We start from the raw sequence: 19210 nt of genomic DNA on the forward strand, positions 1-19210 counted from the left end.
TGTTTCTGTTGGCCCTTCACATCCCTTGCCAGTTTCAACTTCTGGTTAGTCTGCTCATGGAGAATTTAAACATTCTGTCCTGGTTTCGGCTGGGATAGAGTTAATTTTCTTCTTAGTAGCTGATACAGTGCTGTGTTTTGGATTTAGGGTGAGAATAATGTTGATAACACGCTGATGTTTTAGTTGTTGCTAAGTAGCGCTTATCTTAAGCCAAGGACTTTTCAGTTTCCCGTGCTCTGCCAGCAAGCAGGTGTGCAAGAAGCTGGGAGGGAGCAGAGCCGGGGCAGCTGACCCAAACTAGCCAAAGGGATATTCCATACCATAGAACATCATGCCCAGTATATAAACAGGGGGGAGTTGGCCAGGAGGGGCGGATCACGGCTCTGGCATCGGTCAGCGGGTGGTGAACAATTGCATTGTGCATCACTTGTCTTTTCTTGGTTTTTCTTTTTTTTTTTGTTATATTCCTTTTCATTACAATTATTATTATTATTAGAGTATTTTATTTTACTTTAGTTATTAAACTGTTCTTATCTCAACCCACGAGTTTTACTTTTTTTTTTTCTCCTCCTCCCCACCCCACTAGGAGGGGGGAGGGGGAAGCAGCTGCATGGTGCTTAGTGGCTGGCTGGGGTTAAACCACAACACATTCTTTTTCAGAAAGATGCCTCTAATGAAATCATTGTCCTAATCTGCTAGTATGGCATGAAAACCCCAAATCATTGTTTCTTCATGGAGTATGTTGGGCTACTTGTACATATGTTATTTTTCTCATATCGTAAGGATTGCTTAGAGATCATGACTGGCTCATCAGCAATATCTTTCCAAGTCTGAGCAGGGAACCCGAGTTCTATTTTTTGTTTCCTTCCATATATGTCTCATTTACCCTTTAGTGTAATTTCATTTTTAAAAAGAACATTAAGCATTGTGATGAATTTATAAACCTGTTTAATCTCTTATTTTAGTTTACAATTTAGGTTATGAACCATTCATCCTTTTACAATGGCAGTGTTTCCACATCCTATTTCCTCTCCTCTTAGTCTATACTAGCGTCTATCAGAACTCTGTCCTTGGTCTTATATTTTCCTGTTACACAATCTGAAATAACCATTTACACTACAGTGATCCTTCATTCTTAATCCTCTACACACCAACCTTCATAGTAGAGCATTTCACATTTATATGATATCTAACACTACCCTGTGTTTTTGCTCTGAATCTGGTAACAGACTTCGCCCTCAGAATTTTTAGCGTTCTTTGCCTCAGTGGTATAGGTGGTTTTGCTTGTACTTAAGCCTGTGGGCTATGTCATTTTACGTGAAACTGCTGATCTCCCTTGGAATGGGTATATTCTGGTTAGCTGAGTGTCCTGCATTGTAACTGATACATTTTGATGCCCAGTCTGTGATGCATGACAGACACAGTATCGGGTATATTGTCATGTGTTTAAGTACTGAGCTTAATCTGATCAGACAGAAGACAACCTCCTGATTCACAATTAACAAAAATTGCCCGTTTCACTTCTCTGGCTTCTGTTTACTCAAACTGCAGTTTCAACGGTGTAGAACAGAAAACCATGGAGACCTCAGACTTCTTCCAGTTGATGGGTTTAAATCTCTTCAGGCAGAGTGCTTCAGTAGTATCCCAAGTTGCTATGCCAACCTTGGTTCACTAGCAAAAAAGCTATGGTGGCAGGGGTCCTTGGCTCTGTGGCAACTTCAGGTGTACTAGAATCAGCAGCAGGCAGGCAAAAAACATTTCAGTAAGAGAAGAAAACTTGTGTTTTCCTGACATGACTTTCTACAGAGATGAGAGAGGTTTTAGAAAAATTATTTTTAAAAAGCAGTAATGAGAGGACTTCAGCTTCAGCCACCACAATTTTGGGTAAATACCACAAAGATACTTCTTAGTTTCCTAGGGCTGTTGTCACATTCTTTTTCTTTTTTTTGACTGACAGAAAGTATAAACAGACAAAAAGCTATTTAAAGTTTCTAGCTCATGAAATGTTTGCTGTGTAAAAGAATTTGATCACTTGGCCTCCTTTTAGAATGGGCGTAATCCTCTCTAAGTGGTAAAAATTATCTGGGTTTTGGTGTGACTAGTTAGTCTTCTAATATCTATCATAGCAAATCTCCATAACAGTGGGAAATTAGGATTCATAAACCTTGCTTGATACATTATTTCATACTTTTTCAGTGTGGTTGTAGGAAAGAAAAGAATCCTTTCAGTTGAAATGTAGAATTGTGAATTGAGTTTTAGGAAAGACTAACAAAATACTGTTGCTTGGAATGCTTCAGAATAAATGCAATTATTTAAGCATAAAATCTGTAGGAAGAGGGCCTTTCATTGTACTATCTGATATAGTTAGAAAAATCAGATTCTCTTTCAGGCACACCAGCCCTTGACACACACCCTAAGAAGGTGTTTTGTGCCCCAAAAGTTTATCTAGCTATATACATCAAACATCATGACTACAGTAAAAGCTCACAAAGAGCGGTAAGCACTTTTCTTTCTGTAGCCATTAAAAAACAGTTCTGTTTTCTGAAGAAGCAGCTTTGTTCACAGATAGTTCCAGTCCACTTATGTGCAGTTGAAAGAGTAATGAAAAATTAAATACTGCACAAAATGTAATTTAAAATCATTACAACTTTAAAATTAGCAAGTCATTTTTCTTCCCTTAGCATAGTGACTCTCTTGTACTAAGATCTGGAAATTGTACTTTGAAGTTTTTAAACAGCTGTTGGGCTGGTTGAGAATAAGAGGTTTTAAAAATATACTTTAAGTGGAGGAAAAAAAACCTTCAAAATAATTGCTTCTTATGTTCTGGATCTTAAAGTTTTACTGCATAAACCAGCATTTTTTATGGTGTTCTGAACAGCTAAATGGGGAGTAACTTTATTTTTTGCACTGAAAGAACTGGAAGGAGAATCAATCTGTTGGCTTTAAGTTTAGTAAACAGAGAAACTAAAATATAGGAACACTTAGTTTTAAATATAATTATACAAGGGTATGGAAAGTTAAGGGATTTAGTGTCCGTAACATAATTCTCACAGGAATAGCTCTGTTTTGCATCCTTCTAATTCCTGAGGATCCTGGAAAATGGTCTAGCTTCCTCTCTTAGCATGAGTTAAAAAAGAACTTCTCTTCTGTTTTAAATCATGCCAGTTTTCACTGACTCCAGGGAACCACTGAACTTGATCACATTGCTTTTTGTCCATCATACGTGTGAAATGCCTCCTATGTAACAGAGGCATATTAAATCATATGATGTAATTCACAGCACAAAATGTGATGTGAAATCGTACTCACCTGTGTTACTGAACCTGCTGCAGAGGAATAACATGGAAAAAATATTAGGTTTAAGAAAAGGGTGGATAGCTTAATCACTTCTAAAATTTTGTTTTAAAGCTAACAGTCTATTTTGTGAACCCAAACTCATCTGAGTAGGCAGTATTCATCCAGATAATCCCAAGGAGCAAGGCATTTTAAGTATGTTTTCTTTTATAACACTAGGGAAAAAAACGAAACAAACAACAACACAACAGGCTCTTGATTTCATGATCCAAAAGGAGATTCTTTACACACAGACATACCATTAAAATAATTAATGGTGACTACGTAAAAATTCTGATCTTTTCTGGTATATGAAGCATTCATTGTTCAAGGTAGGATAAAATTCTATAATAAAAAGTCAGTGACTCAATCCATCAGAATTTACTTCACTTTTCCATTTCTGCTAATGTACTTTCAAAAAATATTTGTCACCAGATCTCTTCACTGGATTTCCAAGCTTTGTCTTTTGCAGACTTCTTGTCATCTTTGCAGTTCAGTAATGCATTTTATAAGTATAGCAAAGCTGTCTGTGATATATCTTAAAGGTGCTCCAGCTATCCAGTCAGCTAACGGTGTTGCTTTTGGCCCACACAGGGCAGTTGCATATGTCAAAGATCAGAACTATAGTTCTTAAATCTGTGCTGTTTTTCTGACAATATTAATCTGATAGCTATTCCAGCATACAGTAGCAAATGACATCCTAGTTTATAGACTTAGCATCCTGAGTAGTTCATCATTAGATTAAAAACCTCTTCATCATGCAAAAATGAAAGACAGTGTGCCATTAATGTGAGAGCCTAGGCTCATATGGAATCCCAAACCATTCTTGTCAAAGAATTTGCACTTTCAGTCTTTTTAATAGTACTCTTTTTTACCAGCACTTGAATTTTTTTTAAACACAGTGATATATATGACAAAATCAAGTTAATTAAAAGCTTACATGGCTTCTTGAGGAACAAAGTTGTCCTACACCCTCCTGCCAAGTATGGCAAAAGATGCACTTCAATCAGGCTATTTTTCCCCAATATCTTTCTTAAAATTGCATACCAGGAAAATCAGTGTGCATCTACAGTAACATGTTAGTTTGAATAGGAGTGTAGCTTTGAAGTGAATTGCTTGATTGTACCCACTTACCACATTTTGCTTGGATCGTGGTCTGGTCTTTGAGTGCACAAACTGGATTCATTTTGGATGAAGCTAACTGGAAAGGTTTGCTTTGAGAAATAATGCGTGCTCAATTTGTAAAACCAGATTAGGACTGGTCTGAAGTAAAAGCCCTAAGATGTGTGTAGTATAGATCTCAAGTCCTTAGCATTGATTTTTTCAGTCTAAAAATATGCTGCTTTCACACCACACTAATTGTCTAAGCTTCCCTCATCTACATAAAAGGTCTAAATTATTTAGGATGTTAAAAAGTTTTTTTTTTTTTTTTGGCATCTGAAAATGGAAACAAAAATCCATTCTCAAAATATCTTATCAAAGTGAGTATTTTACCTTGAAATGTATTATAGTCGACTCTAATCTCGTGGTTCCCAAGGTCTTCTTTGACAGCAAGATGGGCTGCATATTACTATTTGAGAAACCCGTATCTATATTGTTACTGCCTGAGGACTTTTCAAGTCAGGAAAGGACTCATCAACTGTCATCATGTAACCCACATGCAGGCTACATGGGACAAGTGTATGGCTCATTATCAGTGCCCAAATCTGACCTTAAGCAGTGCTTTCCTTTCTCTTTAAAAGCCTAGTTAAAGAGCCATGCTCATGATTTGTCCTTTGAAGTAAGATCCTACTTCCTCTCTGCCTTGAACTAAGGAGTTGTGTTAAGACTTTGGCCACCATAACAATGCATATCTTTCCATACAGAAGGATTATTTTACAGTCTTAAACATACATGATTCTCATTTTGGCATATACATATAATTTTTTTGGAAGGTCTGTTATACAGTACTTGCTTAACTTGAACTTCCTGTCTTGCCTACTTTGAAGTTTACTGCATGTTAAACACCACCAGCAGTTAATTCATGAGGCAATTCCTGAAGACTGGAAGGTTAGTAGTCTGACTATACAGAGGTATAAAAAGAGATTATTTTCCCACTTTGTCCTTTTTTTCTGGGAGTTTTTTGCTATTGGAAGTGGTTATTGGAGAGAATAGATGTCTGAGATCAAATAAAAACAGGTTTCTAGGACTGCTTTGTCAACCAATTCTTAAAAACACAGCAGCAATAAGGCGTACTTGTGTAACGCTGAACTGAGTGACACCCTATCATCTTCAGTTTCTGAGTCCTGTGCCTTCAGCTGAATCCATAATATTATTATTTTGTGCACAGCTTAACAGTAAATAACCATTTGGACCCTTACTTTCTGCATTTTCTCATGATGACAACTAAATTTATTTCATTATTGTGTTTACTAGAAAATAGCAGTGTGCAAATATCACCAACAGGAACTTTAATATTGAAACACTTCAACCTGAGTGGAGTTTACACTTGTTCCATTGTTTATAAGCTAACAGCAATGCAACCTGATAAAAACCTTGTAATAAAATATCTTATTTATGGTAAGTTATCAATCCAGGTAAGTGTGTTGTTGCCTTGAAAAAGTTTTATTTTTTAAAATATGTGTTGCTATTTTTAAATAAGTAGGCTTATTTAGAATTTAATTTGCAGAGATAAAGACATTCTGTTTCTCTGGGAAATTGTTTTTAATATTAGTTACTACCAGGCAGTTCATTTAATGTCATTCACAGAGCCTTAAATGAAGCTCAGTGGCTGACTGAGAAACTTATGAATACAGTTCTTTTTAAAAAAGAAACATAAAACGTAATGAAATGTAACAAATTGAATAGGCAGTAATCCTTAATAACATTAAAATAGTATAATTTTAAACTGAATTATTCTTTATGAGATTAATTTTAGCACAGCCATACGGATTTATTTCACACGTTAATGCCTTAATTATTACCTGATTGTGTTTTTTAAGTACATATCATTTAATGATGTAATATTTGTAGCTTATTCTTTCCTGTTCTGATTACATTTCCTTCTGTCAGCAGGTAAAAAGTCTTTGATAAAGTAAAAGATTGTAAAGGCAACATCATTTATTCATTACTAGCTCTCTTTTTCTTCTTTAAAGGATATTTTATTCTTGTGGAGATGTAGGCAAGAGCTCCTATTGCCTTCAGCAGGAACTATGTCTGATCTTGAATTTAAAATGCGTACCAGTGCTCATTTAGAAACATGGTAGAGCACAATAACCTAAATTAACCTTTGATGTAAATTAATTTTACTTTGGCACAGTAGCCTTCATACAGAATAACCATGACCTTTAGCAGCTAGCTTGCTTGACAGAACTGGAAAGGAAAAAGTTTCTTTGAGACAGTTTTGATGGAAAAAGTTAAAAAGTCATCAGTAATGCAGACTTACATCCTTCAGTAAGGATCAAATCTGAATGTTAGCATACAAAATTCAAGTTTCATACATATATACAAAAAAATCTGAATATGCAGCAGCAAGGGAAAGGAAATGGAGGAGGCAAAAGCAAGGTAGAGGATCTAATGAGCTATCTTAATTGGGTACCGTATTTTGGATGTTCTGCTGCTACTTTCAGCTGGTTTGGTTTCTATTCCTTCGTTCTTTCTTTCCCGCCACCCCCTTCTCATTTCTGTGATTATACCCACACCATGACCCCTGTTCTTCATTCTTTTACTCCTGTTTTCTATTTAACATTGTGCTCTGTTGGTCTTCAGCTTTGGGTAGGTAGAGTGGTTATCATGAAATAACTGGAAACACACATTTTATGGTACATTGGCTTATTTGTAAAAGATGCCCAGGTATGCATTTAGCTTCGCAGTAAAGGTGAAATAGCTGATCCATCCATAAAAGTAAATTTCATACCTATATGGAAGATTTTTCAGTTACTCCTGCTCACAGAGGAGGAATTCCTGTTCATCATATTAGTTAATCTTCTATTGATCTCTGGGGAAGAGGATTCAGTTTTTAAGTGCTTTAAAATACTTCTGTGATAGTTGACTAAAAAATATGTAACATACTACTATAACTTGCCATAATGTGTGAGATGAAATACTGTGCCACATATTAAAGGGTATTTTGTATGCTTCTTAACCTTAGCGTTCATATTCCTGATCCCTTTACTGTAATCTCCTGTTGGTTTAAAAATTAAAAAATTACAATAATAAAGAGTAAGACTTACCTATGGAGATAAATAAGAATGTTGACTTGTAAAAATCTCTTAAGTGTTTCCAACTGGCCCAGCATACACTATTTTATCATTAAAAATTCTCTGGGGGTACAAAATAGGTTTTGTTTATAAATTAAGGATTTAAATTCACAATTTTATTTTCAAATACACGAATTACTTTTCTTATTTTTACTTCATATATGTTCCTCATCATCTTCCACATTTTTCCTGCAGCTTATTCTGATCCTAAAAATTACTATGAGTTCACAGCCCGGTATCACACAGCTCCCTGCAACAGTTCTCATAACACTTCTTTTGAGAAAACATTGTTTCAGATACTAAACAAACTCGTTGGTGAACTTTCTTGTGAGGTTACATTAATTAAGTCAGAATGCCATCATGTAAAAATGCAGAGAGGAGGTCTACAGAATGAAATCTTCTTTACATTTTCAGGTAAAAATCTGCCTTGCTTTTAAAGAATGGTTAGAATTTTTGTAGTTAATGGAATGTATTTAGTGCTTATATGCAGAAAGTATTGTAAGGGTTTAATAATAAGGTTTCTTGACTGGAAAAATGCTTCAAAGTATTGCATGTGAAATTCATGTCAATAGCAAAAAGATAGTTGATCTACTCAAAAGTGCATGTTTTACATTATTTCAGAAGAGCTTTAGAACATTTTATAGCTGTGGATAGATCAATATGTTTTTAATTTTGAATCATAAAACATTATCATGTCCCTTGTTGCACACTAACATAGGAAGGAAAGTGATACAGTGCATTCTGTAACTCCCCAGTTTACCTTCATCTAGCCACCTAGAACAGGTGTATAAATCACTCCATGGATGTGCCTTGGTCTTTATAAACAGCTTCCAAATGACAAACTAAGGCTGGATGTCTAATTTTCAAGAACTAAAGTTAAATGAGATGAACCCCAGTACTTTTCCTTCTTTAAGTGGCAACAATAAAAGAGGGAGATCTCATAATTTTCCATTTCTTTAAAACAAAAGGAGCCTAAAGAAGACCTGGCTAAAACTGAGTTGCCAGAAATATTGAGCTAGCTTGATTTAAAGCAAACCATTAGGTGGCTTGGGAAGATGTCACCAAATTAGGGGATATGTAAGGATTCTTACTGAGTGTGATTATGTATTGTAATAATTATAAAACCTTATATCTGATATTTGGGGGTGTTTATACATAAATGAGTTTATGTTTATACATAAATGAAGATCTCACAGTCTCTTAGTTATCCTCCTTTGATAAAGTTTAGTTATTAAAAATACATTTTCACTTTAACATGAATTTGTTTTCATAAAATGTTTCCATTACCAGCTTTTCACTAAAGGCATTAACTGTGGAAATCTCAGTGTCATGTCAATCCAAAGGAGATTTTCTTTTCTTGAGACTTGTTCTCAGAATATTCCTTCCTAAGTATACCTGTTATGCTTCATTTTCCACTTTCCAATTTTAATTTTCTTGGAAATTAAATATAGTTGCTTATAAAAACAATTAAACTATTAGTCAGTTGTGTTTCTCTGAAAACTGTATTTGTAGTTGATAGCACTGACGTATCTGAAGAGTCTCATTACTGATAGTATAGTTAGTTAAGGTTAATTCTAAGGTTATTGAGACTACAAAAATGAGATTTAGCCAATGTGCAGGCTTTATAGAATATTTGAGCATTAGGAGGAGAAATTCTCCAGTTAGAGATTTAGGTGGATGTAAACTTCGATAGGACCCAGTGGTAAACCACACGTTCTTAAGTAGCTTGAAGTCTAGAAAGTACTTTTTGATTTCTAAGTAGCATTTGGTGTTTCAGAATTACTTCCATGACAGAGGGAGGTAAAGCTTACAATATAGGGAATTAAATTCACATGTTAACAGATAATTTTGTTGTTAATATGGTAGCTTACTCTAATGTCAGTTCTGGAGAGCAGTCCAGCAGTTTAGTTACTATTTCCCAGGCCTTCACCAAAACTCATTACTACTAGTCAGTTGATAAGGAATGTGGACCCATGCAAACGGATTACTAAAATGTAACTACACTTCTTTTTCTTCAGTCTGTACTTGAAGTCTTCCTTTGGTTCTATGTGTCATAGGCATTCCTATGAGAATCTAAAGGGTTGAGTGGGTGAGGCTCAGAAACTGATGTGTTTGTGCAGGGTGGGGAGCAGGGAAAAGTCTTTAAAAGCACTAGATATTGCCCTGATTGATTGATTGTTCTTGAGAGAAAACTTGAGTCCACTGCAGAAACAGTCAGAAGCTTGCACTGTTAGGGTTCCTGGACGACTGTTTTAAAACCTGAGTCTTCATAAAACCACAACGGCAGGCAGGTAATTAGAGAGGGAGTAGCTTATTTCTTTTGAAAGGATTCAGATATTTATAAATCTGGGAAGAGTCCAGAATTATATATTTCCTTGCCATTAGAATTTACAAATAAAAGACAGTTCCCATAAATTATTTAAGTATACTGAAAATTAGGCATAGACGTGTAATACCTATAAGAAGACAAGCTCTGTGATTTCTTTAAAACATTGCAAGTTAGACATCTGAAATATGGTAAAAAAAGTCCTAAATACTTGCATCAGAACTGACTAGAATCTTAAACCAGTAAATAAAAAAAATAATATTGATTTCATTGACTTTGTTCTTCTATAAACAGATTGTGTTTTGTTACAGTTGCTTCCTTAGACAGAGAAAACCACAACAGACTATGTCAGCAAAGTGCTTGTGATGCATTTCATAGACTAAACAAGGTACAGTAGATGGAAGAATAAAAAGGCAACTAACATAATAAGCTCACAATAAAGTATAACAACATAAAAAATGAAACATACTTGGTTTAGTAAATTAATAAATCAATATAAAAGTTTTAGTGGATATAAAATTTGTATCAGTTAAAATTGCTAATATTCTATTGCCATTATGGATAAGGCAGATCACACTATCAGTCTATATTAAAGAGAGTATATTAAGAGTATGAAAAGTGGGAAGACAATTGGGAAACTTTGAACATGTGCTATCTTATAAATATCAATGCATATTGCATATTACAGTCTTGTAATATTGCATATAACAGTGCCTTTCCATCACTTCAAAGTGATTTTATTATTGATCTGGCAGAATTTTAGCTGCTTGAAGGTGATTGGCTTTTACAGTAGCGAACTAGAAGCCAGAGTCTTGCTTACTAGGTTAACTGTTAATTCAGAGGTTCTTAAAGGGGAAAGGAGAAAGGGGAAGGGAAGTATAGGAGGAATACCAAGAAATAGCAGGTATGCAAATCGTGCTTTGGGTTTCCAGCGGAAGGGTGAGGGAGTCTAAAATAACATTGTACTCATTAAGCAGCTTCCATCCTGTCCACTGAAAAAAATCCTAAATTTGTAGGGAAAGCTCATGATCGAAGTTCATCTTTTTCATACAGACAAGAGGATCAAATTAAGAGAGCATGAATAAATTTGGTTTTGCCAATCTGTGTGTGTACTGAACCTTGCAAGACTATTAAAGGATTTTTTTTGCTTTTTCTTTTTAGCTTTATATATATATATAAGTAATCCCTATATACAAATGAAGCACTGTCTGGATATGAAGCATTCATACTTTTTACTGTTAGACTTTGTCAGATTGCTGATGGGTCTATTTTTTGTTACATATTTTATATATTTTAGCCAGTTAGAAGTCACATTTTAAATTTTAACTACTATGACTTAAAATCTTTAATATTCCAGTGGAAGACACTTCATAAAAAATGGTCCAAAATTCCAGAGAAAACAAAGGATTTTAAAAAAAAAAAATATCTCTCTTCTTTGGCTAGGGAGATGGAGTAGATGAGATGGAATAGAGCTCCCTTGTATCCTAACATTTCTGTGATTCTGTGCTGCTGGTTCTGCACTGATTGAAAGGAATGTTTTTTCTATCTAGGATTGTATTTGTGCAAATCTTTTTGAGTAAGGGAATTAGTCTTCCATGATTATATTTGATTCATATAATAATAATAATAACAATCCCCTTATTTAACTTGGTTTCAGGAGAGCTTTGGCGTTTTCTTTTTATTGAACAGAAATAGCTAATTAAGATGGAAAGTATGTCTGAAATACAAGTGGGCCTAAATAATAGTACCTATGTAGATGGGAAAGCTGCAAGTCTATTGATGTTGGGCTACAGATGTCTTATGTAGGCAAAATTGCCATGGATTAGCTTTTTAAGTTCTATTTGTATAATCGTGAACACTTTCAAAGACATTGCATAATTATCTAAATTAAAACCAACATATCCAAGAATATCAGGTTGTCCTCCTGTTTCCATTCAGCTACAATCAAAAGATTTAGTGGTACATCCTTTAAATCTTAATCCTAACTCATACTCACATTCTTTTGTCTTTTCTTGTAGTCTGATCTCTTTCCATCAAAGATTCTGAAAAAATATTATTTGTTTCAATTTAGGCAAAACACCTTATAGAGAGATTTTTTAAGCAACAAGTGGAAGTTAGCAGGAAAAGTTCTGAACCGTTGCCTGAAATATACTACATTGAAGGTACTCTGCAAATGGTATGGGTTGATCGCTGCTATCCAGGGTACGGAATGAATGCTCTACTACATCCAGACTGTCCAAAGTGTTGTGGTAAGTGACAAATTCATTTATCGTACAAAGTATTAAATACTGTTACAATGTTTTTTGCTCTGATTGAACTCAGTACTTTGCTATTTAACTTTATAAAATTGTTATGCCATACTGTTTTGGGCTGTGATTTGGGCTTTTGGGCTGTCAAGTCTGTCAAGGTAACCAGTACTAGATCAGGTTAGTACTTGGGTAGAACTTTCGTAAGACCTTGTAGATTTTAAGCCAGACCCACAATTTCTATGGACTGATTTAAATTAAAATCAATCAGATTAAGTTCAGACCTCTAGAGAGCAGTGGGTTTTTTTGCAATTAGCATAGAAAATCTGTAATCTGACAAGGTATGTTTCAAGTGCTGTTTTAAGGTAAGACAAACAAGACAATTATTTTTGTTCTTAAATTTATAAAAGGGGGCATAATAATGCAATGCTTTCATCTAATTACAAACTTAAATGCTATATTCCAGATCTGAGTAAAGTAAGAATAATAGATAAAATAATCACTCTGTGTAGCTTTGTAAAATAAAGTTGAATTTGTAAATATTTGTGACCCATTTGGAAGAATAAGGAAATGGGGAGAATGAATTCTGGTAATTTTATTTTTGTCAATCCTCATATTCAGACGAGTGATATTACTCTCCTTAGATGCTAAGGAGTGGATCGGTGTTTTAAAGAGTGGCTTTGCCAGACTGCATTTTGCCCAATAAAAGGTTATTCATATGATTCCCAAATATTGAGCCTGAAGTCTAAAGGGAATAATGGAAGACAAGACACATAGAGAATAAATCTGTAGTCAAGCTTTTGACAGAGATGATTCCCTACAGACCTAGAAATGGTGAAAGAAAACACTGAATTACATATTGAATTACAGTTTACAGAATGCAATACACTTTGAAAAGAAATAACAAAAATATGGAAGAAAACAGAGACAACTCTAAAATTGCAGGACATGCAAAATGTTTCCATATGTGATCGTTTTTCCTAATTTTTTGTCTTCATCAGAAGGAGCTTAAATTTTTTGGTCCATGTCTTCCAGCAAAAAGTGACAAATATCTGGAAGGGATATATATAAATATCAAATTTATTACATTTATTGTAATACAGAATATCGTTGCACATGATTTCAAGGAAAAGCACGTCTTCTTTAGGATGATTTGTTTTGTACGGACTGCAGTTTTGTTCTGGGCTTTTCCCCAGAATATCTTACTCCATTCTAAACTAATTTGTATTCTTTTTTCCTTCAAAACACAACTTTCATCTTAGCTCTGGTGGCTGTTTAACATAAGCAGTAAAAAATACTACTGTTTTCTTAGCTGCCATGCTCCTTTACCTCCTGCACTAGACAGAAACACTACATAGCCCTACACCAGTGTCAACCCAAGAAGCTGATCCCTGTTCAGCTGGGATCGTAACAGACACCTCTTTGGCAGATCCAGGGGCAAACTTTCACGTCTGAGGTATCCAAGAATCTGAAAGTCAGCCCTGAAACTTGACTGATTACTGCTTCCCATAGTTGAGGATGTCATTCTGTCAGCATGCTCAAACATACACTCTTTTCCTTAGTTGACCTCTTGGTAAAATTAGTAATTTCCTTTCTCAGAATCCAAACCACCGTATCATACGTAGTAAAATTCAAAGGATCCTCTACTTATCATTCTACCTTAAGGCAAGATATGAGCTTCAGTTATTCCTGACAGATGTATCCCACATAATCTTTAAAACCTCAGAAGACTACATAGACTCCCAAGGAAATATAACTCAGTACTGCACATCCTCACCATTGGACAGCTTTTTTCTAAGATACGTGTGTAATTTCCCGTGATGTAGTTTATACCTGTTACTTCTTGTTCTGTCTCAGGAAATCTGGAAACGATTCTGCTAACTTTGTCTTTGAAATAGCTTTTGTAATTCGTAGAAGGCTCTGACCATTTTCTTTTTCTGATATTGTCTTCATTGAACTAAACCACCTTAAGTTCAGTCTTTTTAGTTGTGTTTGAAAGACCTCTATTCAGCTTGATTACTGTCCACTGTAGGTTCTCTACATTTGTTTTCACTGCCTCAAACTTTGTGCAGTAGTTCTCAGGAGACCATGCTAACATGGGAGAATTAGTTGTGATTTGCTAAAATCCCTAGATCTGTTACTTAAATAGAAAGTAAAATTTTTTCCCTATATCTTTGTTAGTGGAGGGGCTTTTTCTGAAACATGCACTTACTCCTGGAAACATTTTGATAAACACATTTCCATGGAAGTACAGCACAGTTCAGTTTCTTGGGTTGTCCAGTAGTTTCCCTTGTAGTTGCAGGAACCAGGTCCTGTAATCCAGTTAAAACACTTTTAAGGTCCTTTTTAGAACTATTTGGGAGTTTTGGTCTCTTTAGGTACTCTTGTTTTGTAGTTAGAAGATCAAGCTTTCAATCTAAATTAATTCATGGGAAGTTCATACTCATTTGCCCTGATGGAGAGAATGCCCTTTATCTTAAGTAGATTTTTTTTGTCTCCTATTTTATAGTCAGAACAAGTCAACTACCTTCTATCTGCTTTTGTAAGAGTTTGCAATCAGCAAACCTATATCTCACATGTCCTTTTTGAGTTCAATATTCTTGCACGGGGGTGACTAGAATTTAACGTGGTATTTCAGATGAGCTCTTACCAGTGCCTTTTACATCATTAGTGCTTTTCTTCCGGTCCTAAGAACCTCTCTCTCAAATGATGTAACAGTACCATGTTTGCCCTTTTCATTGTGACTGCTCATGCTCACGGTCCTCTTTAATCAAACAAATATACAGGCCTTTCTCATTCTTTTATTTCTTCCTGCCTATTTAAATCTTGTCCTTATTCACAGCTTCTCCCAGTTTTGTGGTCAGCATACTTCGTTGGGACTTTTTCTGATAATCTTGTTAGTGGAAATATTTAGTAAAGTCTGTCTAAGAGCAAGCTCGTGAGTAATCCCTTTAGCAATTTCTCTCCAACTTCCCTTTTAAGCATCATTCTTTTTTAAATTTCATTCTAATCGTAGTCTTCTGTAGTTCATTACATTTGTAAAAGTGCTGCCATATCAGGTACTTTCAAATTACTTACGTGTTTATTTTCATTGTAAAACAATATCAAATTGTATTACTTTCCACTTACCTGCATGTTTCAGCATTCATTCATGAAATCTTTACATAGTGTAGAAGTCTGTTCAGCTGTTCTGTGGTTTCTTGGATTCTTTTTTCCTTTTCTGAAAAATTTATAATACATTATTTCTTACCAGTCATAGGTTAGCACCAGTCATAGGGTATCACCGCAGATACATTGCAAACCTCAGATTATCATCTGTGTTACCCTTTCATGGGCCAATTCTATTTTGGAACATGGAAACAGATGTTACTCAGACTTTCTAATTTAAGTACATTAAACTTTGAATGGTGCAACTGTTTCTAGTCTCCGGGTCTTGATAAGGATATGACAGAATGGAAGAGGTTATGGAGTAGGCCCAAGAACATGGAGAAATAAAAAAAACCTATGCATATCCTCTGCAGGTTTCATAAGCAAACCTACTCTATTTTTACTTCTCGTACAGCAAAATAGCTGGATGTTCAGTTACACCTGTTCTCCTTCCTCTATTATTTTTAGAATATCTAGTTTCATGTAGTGTTCTAGTAGTTCTGGTTCCTCCATGCTCTTGTGCAGTGCTCTGTGAACAATGCATCATTTATTTCACACTAATTTGTGCACTAAGCATAACCCTTTCACTTACTGCATCATCTACCAATCTAAATCTCCTGTATTAGAACTTGCATTTATTTTCTTCCCCATGCTTCAGTCTCATGTTCTTTTATATCATACTATACCCTCATTTTTCCCCCCTCTGCTTTTATATTAAAATGGCATTAAATATTGAGCTATTGTCTCACCTTCTACTCCCGTTTTCTAGTCTAAATCTCTTTCTGAATTAGTCAATTAAACATGTTAACCTGATTAGTCACTGTGTGATGTATCTATCATCTTTAGAGAAATCTTTTTGGCAGAAAACACTGGTGGTAAAACATATCAAAATTTTGTTCATCAGGTACCAGATAAGCCTCAGGCAGAACCTTTTACTGAGTGATTTTGTAGAGGCGATGACTTAAAGACCTGGAGTTACTGCTGATTAATAATTCAATTTAGTCTTCTGCCTCTGTAAAGCAGTCTTGAATAAACAGAATTGATGAGTACAAACATCTTAGAAATTTTCATATGATTTAATTTTAATGTTTTTCTGCCTTTAAAGCCCTGGTTTATGTTAAATAAAGCACATTATTCCAGGATAAGTTAATTAAATATTTTGGTGAAAGCTACATGAGGTATGATCCACCATTAAATTTTACTTAACATAGGCAATTGAGTCACTTTCACATCATCAGAATTTCTAAATATAATTTTTCTGCTTTATAAATCTTTTGTTTGTTTGTTTTAGGTTGTTGTGAGTTTTTTTTAAATCAGATGCAGCTGTGAGATTAATACAGTACAAAATGTCATATGTTTCTTAGGGCTTCTCTGGAGAGACAATTTGACATCATACCCTGTACTAGCTTTATGAAATATTTTTTGTCCTGTATTACTGTTCTGCAGAGCTTGATTTCTGTGGTATTTTTAGTAGACTAGATACTGAATAGTCAGTTCTAATTTGGTTTTCTTCAGTTCTTTCTCACAGTATGGTGATTATTTATATTACTGAAACATAGTAACTTGGAAGTTCAAAAGGAAATACATTATTCAAGAGAATATTGAAATAGTCCTAAAAATCAGAAGAGAATGCAAAATACTAGTTAGCTTATAGGATACAAGAACAAATTAAGATGTGTAGATTTCAGTTTGTGAGGTATGAAGTGGCAAGTATATAAAATACGCTGTAAAGACAGAATATTTTGCTAAGATGTTTATACTTTCAAAGTGAAGGTATACCAATAGGAGTTTTCCCTTACTGACAAGATTGGAACAAGTTAAGTTTACCAGTTAAAGACACCTTCCAGCAGCTGGCTAAACAAGCTACAGGTCCCTGCTTCAGATTCCTTTCTCTTTTTCATGCTTTCTGCTAGATAGCAAACAGATGATGCTTCTGAGAAACTTTTCATCCCACTGTCAGAGAAGTCTACCTTGCTCCAATTAAATAAACTGAATTTTTTGAAGGATTTGCTAGAAGTGTGCCTATAATCTTCAATAAAAAGAGTAGAATTATTCCTCTGGTACACAAGATGATTGATTTTCCAGACAGAAAGGCTGGAAATGCCTTTAGTTACATGTATTTGTAAAGCTTTCTCTTTCCCATAAAGCCATCTTAGTCTGCCTGTACTAATGTACAAAAAAGGCAAGGTTTTGACATCATCTGCAGAGGACTCCTTCTCTCTTACATTTCATAAGACCTCTAAAACCTTCTTCAGTCAATAGCAGTGGCAAAAAATGCTAGGCAAGCTAATAACAGCCACTGGGGATCAAGTGAATCCTGCCAGCCTCAACAAACGAAGATAAACCAAACCAAATACTGAAAATCCTGCTGAAGGTTTGTGCAGTAGTGACTAAGAAGTCATTATTAAGCCAGGCAAAACCCAATAACCAGGTAAGTGCCGACTCTGCAAAAGGAAGGAAGGTCTTAATTACCTTTGCATACTGAATACTAATGCTGTTAATTAAAGATCTATCCTAAAGAAAGGCTACCATTGCCAAACTGAAGTATGATACAGGATAGTCATAACCAAATACCTCAAATTCTGCTTTCTTCCGCCAAGAGCACAATGCTGTTAGTCTTTTGTGATGAAGTCATTCTGCAGATGACTGTACAGACTTCATCAAATGGCATATCATGATGCAACAGGAAAAAAATGTTTCATTCAGAACACTTGTTCTGCATCATACACAGACTTCTGGTTTGATGTAATATTTTTGCACTACTTAATAATTATTAGAGCTTAGATTTCAGCTTTACTTTGTCTTGTATTACTTATACAAGCAGCTATACCAGTTTATTTAAAACATTATTGGATATAGGCCATATTAAAATGTTAAATGATGGACATATCCCCTATAAGTAGATGGAGTGAAAAGTGATGAAGAGAAAAATATGGTGTAACAAATAGATGACGTATAAAATATACCCAATTTTTTCATCGTCAACTAGCAGAATGCTGGAAAAAATCTGATCTTTTTCCAAACAAAGATGCATTCTAAACATTTCAAATGTAAATATTTTTTTATTAATATCACTTAAATTCCATATTTTTTCCTTTGTTTTTTTGTCCATAGTTGTATGCAGCCCAGGATCATACAATCCTAGCAATGGAATTCACTGTCTTCGGTGTGACAGCAGTTTGATATATGGAGCAACAAAGTGCTAACGGGTGAAGGATTTGCACTCTTGCAATAGCTCTTATGTATTTTAACATGGTAATATTAATAAATATTTTTAAAATGTGTACAGTTTGTTTTCGTTACATCAATAAAATACACTTGTTTTTAAGAAATCATGATTCATCCGCATATTGGTAAAATGTTTTAAGTCATAGCACTTAGGACTACTTCATTTTTAAGGTCGTTAGAGTATCTGCTAGGTTAACACCAATAGAGACAACTATTTAAATCGCAAGAAGAAAATACAGAAGTAGAGGTATTTTGCATACTTAGTCCTTTGCTGATAGACCTCAACTCCTCTCGACACGGACTGGTGTACGGAGTCTATACTGTAGCTTTCATCTACCTGTCCATTCAGTTGTTGGTTAAGAGGATTATAGTGAACAGCTCACGGTGTACATCCAGCACTGAAATGTCACGAATGTTGCAATATAGCCTCAAATGCAAAAACATCCTAAAAACTTTCTTTCAAGATGAATTATAGTATCACTACTGACTGGTTGGTAACTTCTTCCCAAAGAACGTACTGGGTCAGTCATCTGTTCCACCTTTAAAGATACAACGTTGAGCATAACACTTTTGCTCTTACCTGAAGAAAACAAACAGTAACATAAAATACCATGGTACTTTTCATGACACTCATCTTCTTTCTTTTGTAAGACTGTTGAGAATACTAAGTGTTTGGCTCAACGCATTCCTTG

The 19210-nt window shown here is 34.9% G+C and overlaps 1 protein-coding gene across 1 annotated transcript in view; it reads left to right on the forward strand.

The window, feature by feature from the left end:
- Nucleotides 1–18496, forward strand: part of ZPBP (zona pellucida binding protein) — a 29554-nt gene extending 11058 nt beyond the window's left edge. Inside the window, exons 4-8 of the mRNA XM_050890879.1 lie at nt 5749–5892; nt 7767–7985; nt 10209–10285; nt 11969–12146; nt 18405–18496. Of these exons, the coding sequence (XP_050746836.1) occupies nt 5749–5892; nt 7767–7985; nt 10209–10285; nt 11969–12146; nt 18405–18496 (710 nt within the window). The remainder of the gene's footprint in view (nt 1–5748; nt 5893–7766; nt 7986–10208; nt 10286–11968; nt 12147–18404) is intronic.
- The last annotated feature ends 714 nt before the right edge of the window (nt 18497–19210 follow it).

The sequence above is a fragment of the Gymnogyps californianus genome, chromosome 2 (assembly GCF_018139145.2).
Source record: "Gymnogyps californianus isolate 813 chromosome 2, ASM1813914v2, whole genome shotgun sequence".
In the NCBI taxonomy this organism is placed as follows: Eukaryota; Metazoa; Chordata; class Aves; order Accipitriformes; family Cathartidae; genus Gymnogyps; species Gymnogyps californianus.